The sequence below is a fragment of the Biomphalaria glabrata genome, chromosome 15 (assembly GCF_947242115.1).
Source record: "Biomphalaria glabrata chromosome 15, xgBioGlab47.1, whole genome shotgun sequence".
NCBI lineage: Eukaryota > Metazoa > Mollusca > Gastropoda > Planorbidae > Biomphalaria > Biomphalaria glabrata.
Genome location: NC_074725.1, coordinates 1,024,542 through 1,031,205, shown reverse-complemented (window position 1 = coordinate 1,031,205; position 6,664 = coordinate 1,024,542). Strand labels below are relative to the sequence as shown.

At 36.9% G+C, this 6,664-nt stretch overlaps 1 protein-coding gene across 1 annotated transcript in view; it reads left to right on the top strand.

Moving 5' to 3' along the window:
• Positions 1 to 2,366: 2,366 nt before the first annotated feature.
• The window catches only part of LOC106072457 (mucin-17-like), a 54,344-nt gene continuing 50,046 nt past the window's right edge, over positions 2,367 to 6,664 (top strand). Inside the window, exons 1-2 of the mRNA XM_056011901.1 lie at positions 2,367 to 2,755; positions 6,158 to 6,228. Of these exons, the coding sequence (XP_055867876.1) occupies positions 2,480 to 2,755; positions 6,158 to 6,228 (347 nt within the window). The 5' untranslated portion in view covers positions 2,367 to 2,479. The remainder of the gene's footprint in view (positions 2,756 to 6,157; positions 6,229 to 6,664) is intronic.

The window sequence follows — 6,664 nt, the reverse complement described above, 5'->3', positions numbered from 1 at the left end:
CTTTCTGCTGTGCACTAGCGGCATGGCCTTCAACACTACTTTGATGTCTTCGAGACTGTGTTTGGCCTGATCATTTTGCTGGTCTGCATGGGCCTTTGATGGCACTCCTATTTTTGTTTTACTCCTTCCCTCACTCGTTTTTTAATGGTTCCATTGAAAATTAACGAAAAAGAGGGATCTATCTATCTATCTATCTATCTATCTATCTATCTATCTATCTATCTATCTATCTATCTATCTATCTATCTATCTATCTATCTATCTATCTATCTATCTATCTATCTATCTATCTATCTATCTATCTATATATATATATATATATATATATATATATATATATATATATATATTATATACATATATCATGGGCGTAGCCAGATATATATATATATATATATATATATATATATATATATATATATATATTATATACATATATCATGGGCGTAGCCAGGATTTTTTTTCGGGGGGGGGGGGTCGGAAAAAAATATATACATATGTGTGTGTGTGCGTGTACATAATTAATCTTTATTACATTCTGACCCTTTCGGAAGACGTTTATTGTGCCCTAGAATAGGTTCTTCCTGGAATTAGTGAAAATCTTGTAGACTCCCCGCCCTTGCTAGCAAGGGGGTCTGGTGGAGCTCGCAGTGCTCGCCGAGCACTATTTCTGGTATTGAAAGCCAACAAAATGCATATTCTGAGGTATCTACAGTGCATTATCTTGCTATTAAAAAGTTTTATTTCAAAAACCTAATGTGCTATTCTTACTGACTTAGACCCTCTCGCGCCGTTCGGCGCATTTTCGGCAAGCTGTTTCCGCAACTCTTATTATGCGTAATTCATTTTGTCGGAGAACATGCCCCGCAAAACCTCAAGATAGTGATGGAAAGACAACATTAAAGAGTGGTCAGGCCTGTCATTGGAAGGTATCCTACTCAAGGTGAAGGGCAGAGAGGAATGGAGAAAGACAGATCAATAAAAAGCTAAAATGGAGCTGGATAGGACACACCCTGCGAGATCCAGCTACCAATGTTGCAAGGCAGGCACTTGATTGGAATCCGCAAGGAAAGAGGAAAGTGGGCAGACCCAACCAAACCTGGAAGAGTCGTCATCACTCATCAGCGATGGCTGCCTGGTCGTGCGGTTTTCGCGCTGGACTGTCGTTTGGATTTATCGATGGTCCCGGGTTCAAACCCTGCCCCGCTCCTATCCCCCCGTCGTCCTGCGGGAGGTTTGGACTAGGAAGTAAACCATCTTCAACTCTGAAGGAACATCCGAAACATGTAAAACAAACATACTGTAATGACATGGGAGCAGATGAAGAATAAGCTTCTCAGAACCGAGTTCGTTGGAGAGAAGAGGCTGCGGCCTGTGCTCCCATTGGAAGGGGAGGGTGTACACAGGAATAATTTAGCAAGACAATATCAAAAAGTGGACAGTCTCTTACTAGAAGAGATTCTACATTTAAAGCAAAAAAAAAAAAAAAACAAACAAAAAAAAAACACACACACTCACACACACACAAAACAACAACAACAAAAAAAACGAAAATGAATGGAAGAAGATGGTTAAAGAATCATGTGTGGTGCCCCAAACGGTTGATATGACTTTAGTAAGGCATATGTGAAGTGATAGATATAGGAATACAGAAATAGAAATTGATGATTAACATTGGGGGGGGGGGGGGGGGGAGGGCATTGGAACTGTGGAAAAATATTTTTTAAAATCTAAGACTTACGGGCCTATCATTCATTAAAAGCAAAGTAGGCCTACTAGATCTAGATCTAATAGTCATCAGTTTCACAGAGAAGACAAGAAAATGTCTTTAAAAAAAAAGAACTTTAAATAAATGATATTTGTTTTAATTTCTTTTTTATCTTATCTTATATAATACAGACGTTACTTCAAAAAAAGAAGATGATTACGTCCTACGCGTCATGCATTTAGTCATGCATATTAACCAATGACTTAAATTCTGCCAAGTCACTGGTTTTCCTGGCTAGCACAGGCAACCCATTCCATGCTCTAATAGCACTAGGGAAGAAGGAGTATTTGTACAAATTTGTCCTAGCATATGGGACGAGGACAGAAGTGATCTTTTTTATAGGCCTATAACGTCCTCGACATGGTTTAAGATAGACAATTCGTCGTGCAGATCCCAAGGTAAAACTTCACATAGAAGGACCCATTTGAAGAATGTTACGCAAGTGGCAGATCTACGATTAGATCACGAAACTATATCTCTATAATGGAACACCAGCTTCGAGTTTTTTACAAAGCCAAAGTTTCTTTCCTCAAAAATAATAATAAAAAAAAGGTTAAACTTTTTACATTTCAACTAGATCTATTTCCGTCACGTTTTCCAAACGAAATAGAAAATACAAAACATGAACTAGACTAGAGTGAAATTAGAAATCTAGGACTAAACGTGCCTACATTATTATTTTTTTTTAATTAGCAAAAACTTTTCATAAACATGGATTTAACTAACGATGGAACAGTTCTGAATTGCATTAGATCTACTCCTGACTTGGATTTAAGTTTTAATTCTGACTTCAATAGTTTTCTAGACCTAGATTTAAGTTTGCCGGCAAGTGTTGCTGGTATAAACACAAGCGACTTAGGCGCAGTCGTAGACAACAGTCACAACATCAATAGTAGACCTAATAATGTTCATCGTTCATTGCAACTCAATAATTTCGTCGCAGATTATGGAGTTACTAACTGCCCTAACTGTGCACAAATCAAAGCGGTAGGTTGACTCAGACTGAGGTTTAATTTTTAAAATCTCAGACATAGATTAGATCTAGATTAGAATTAGATTATTAGATATTTAAAATTTATTATTTAATAGATTAGAGTTAGAGAATAGAGTTAGAGTCTAATAATTAATTAATTTAAAATTTAATAATTAGATCTAATTAATTACGAGTTCAGACTGAGACTACAGTCACACTCACAGTTGACACAGTCATCAGTGACTTTACTGACAGTGACACTGACTCAACTGATCTAGAAATAGATCTACCTAGTCACCTAGTGCCTAGTGCTATTACTATTAAAGGGAAACTCCTATGGTTTTGACAATTTTTTATATATGTGTTTTAATTTAAAGATAATGAATATATGATTCTTTTTTTTTTCTTTGCAATAATAACTTAGTAATTGATGTTTTTCCAACGTAATTTTCCTGCTCATCCAAAACAGTCAGACTTTCACCAGGATTCTATGTGACGTCACAAATGTGTTTTAATCTATTGACATATTGTATAACAGGAGACCATACAGCAAAGTTTACATTCTCGTAAAAGAAATATATCTTGGTCTATGCAGTTAGATCTATTATCTTGTAAGCAAAGAAAAAATGCTTGACTAACCACGGCAGTCTGTATTGTTTCGCCAGACCACTCAATACACAACAAACACTATCGCTGGGTTGTCTTGTCATGACCGACTACACGTAGTCTCGACTAGCCTTACACTGACCAGTTTGTTCGAATCAGTCAGTCACACGATCTATTTACTTCTTGGGACAGAGAAAGGCTTAGATGAAAATGTTAATCTTTTTCTCGAGTTGATTATCCTAATGCTTTTATATCTATCTATCTCTCTATATATATCTATCTATCTATATATATATATAACTATATCATAGCTCTGGACTAGGCCGTGACTAAGCTTAACAGCCTAACAGCTACTGTAAGAATGAAGCGATACGATTGGTCAAATCTAGTTTCTCTTTCAGTATTGTTGATGGAAGTGACGTATGAACTAGCTTAAAACAAAATCTCATAGAACCCCGTTTTTTTTTTTGAGATGTCAAGAATTTACTGACTAATTTATTAAATATAAATGTTTCTAAGCATTTAAATAAAAAATGGTAAAATGTTTACTATTACAACTATTTACGCAGAATTTAAATATGTCAATAACTCAAATTTGAAAAACCATCGGAGTTTCCCTTTAATCTATTAATTATTAGAACATGGAATGGTTTGAGTTTGCCTGAGCTAGCCAGGAAAACCGATAACTTGGCAGGATTTGGGTCATTGGTTAATGCATGACATGTAGGACGTAATAATCTTCTTTTTTGAAGTAATGTCTGTATTATTTAAGATATCTATATATATATATATATATATATAGTTTTTTTAGTCTACTATTTAAATCTAGTCTAGTACTATCAAATTATACTATCAAGTATCATCTAGAATCTTTCTAGATTCTAGATGTGCAGTCTTCACTTGACTTGTATTTAAAATAAATTTATCTATATATATATATATAATTATATATATATATATATATTAGAGTTAGACTGTTACTGTTACACTAAACACTTTTTCACTTTATTAATTAGATCTAGATATTCTAGAGTAGATCTGGATAGAATCTATCATCTAGTTTCAATCTATCTAGATCTAGGACTAAGGAAGAGACCAGTAAAACTGCCTTGTTGAATACCCCCTTGAGCCCTTTTGTCACACATAATATTTATAGCGATACTCTCAACCATATTTTTATTAATATGCATTTATTTTGATGGTTATGTCAGGTTAACTATATGGACACTCCATTTTTCAAATTTCTAATACACATATATTTAACTTCAGGATCTTTGGGCGCCTCTGAGTCCACCCAGCTCTAATGGGTACCTGACATTAGTTGGGGAAAAGTAAAGGTGGTTGGTCGTTGTGCTGGCAACATGACACCCTCGTTAACCGTAGGCCACAGAAACAGATGACCTTTACATCATCTGCCCTATAGATCTGAAAGGGGAACTTTTTAACTTTAATACACATTTAGTTTTTTTATTCCTATGCAAGGCCTCAATCTGGATACTTTGAAGTTTTCCAGAGGATCTTGTATGGAGAAATACACTGTCATTAATGTCGTTGTAAGCATAGTGCAGTAGGCAGGAAAAGAATATTGTTACGAATCTCACTATCCAGGCTCTCTGCTAACTGCCCCTTACACCACCAACTTAAAGAACTTGACAACTCAGGGCTCCAAAGTAACGTAACACTTTAATAGTTGAACATACACTGTACAAATATCTCTCCGATAACACCGTTCCGCAGTATCAACTCTTGCACTGGCCTCTCCGTCTCGTTCCGGGCTTGCACTGGGTTCAACAGTTCAGGACTGACTTCACACACTAGGCTCGTTGTGTCGGACTCGATCGCAGACCAAGATCAAGACGCCAGCCGTCTCAACTGTACTTGACAGTACTCCGCACTGAACCGTCGTAATGCTCCATACAGAACCACACCGCTGAACTGTGCTGTAGTCGACCGGGCTCTGAACCCCTGCCGTGAACCGTCTTGACTGCGACACCTCCGCTCTTATATGGGGTCCCTACTGGCCTTCTCGAACCGGACAGAACGCCGCTCGACGTTTCTAGGTGGTCAGATGACTACAACTCTCGTGACGCTCCTGAGCTCTGTTCATTACGGCGATCCTTCCCGAACTGTCCTGTTGACACTCGACTCGGCTGACAGTCGTAACTGTCACGGTTGACCGCTCGTCTAGCGCTGACCTGGGGCGATTTGCGTCGGCTGACTACACACACACCACTACCCCTCTCTGTGCCACCACCAAGTTTATAACAATATATACCAAACAGAATAAGTGTAAGCACACATCCCTGCTTGATACTGCTGCTGATTGAGCGCCATTAAATTTTACTGTACATTTTGTTTCCTCGTGAAAACATTCATTGCATCATCTATTTTTAGGAAACAACAATCTGTCAGTAATTCTACTCATTCAATAAATAATTCTTGTTACAAGTTCAGTTGTTTGTAAAATATTTTGTTTTATTGATACATTCGGATGTTCGATCCCTCCCGCAGGATGACAGGGGATTGTAGTTGGCAGGGTATGAACCCGGAAACATCGAGATGACTGCTCATTGCACATACAGTGCATCAGGCAGTCATAACTAAATTGTTATAGGGTGTCATTGAGCACTAGATCTTTTACTTTTAAAAGAGCAGAGTGCACTGTTGCTGCTTCTTTCTACCTATATCCAGTTGCCTTTAATTATTATTTTTTTACTTAGGATTGTTGTTTTGCATTACATACACTTATATATATATATAGTGTTTTTTTTTTTTTTTAATTCATTCTTTGAAATATATTTTTGTTCTAGATGTACGAGCGCCAATACCAAGATCACCGCTATAATACCCAACTACTTAAGAAGAGAATCATTTCAACTGAGTAAGTACAGACGAGGTCCTGAATCGACATTGCTCTTCATTTTAACAAGATGTCAGCTATCTATTTACATAGATAGAGAATACCAAAGTCCTTAAAATTTTACAATTATTTCATATCCAGCATTTAAAAATAAAAAAAAAAATCCCAAGACAATTTTTTTTTTGTTTTATAAAGATTTGGTGTTATTATTACAGACCTGCCTACCGTTAAGTAAAATGCATATTTTTTATGCAAAATCTCCCAAAAATGACAGGCATTACGCAAATACAAATTTAACCTGTCACATTACGCATTTCGGATCTTTATTTTTTTTTTTCATCTCCACACTAGCTTACAAGCGGTCACGGAGGTCATGCTAAGCCGTCCTATGGGGGTGGGGGGGGGGGGGGCTGAAAAGGTGGGGTGTACACAATGTGCCCAAATCTATACGTTGATT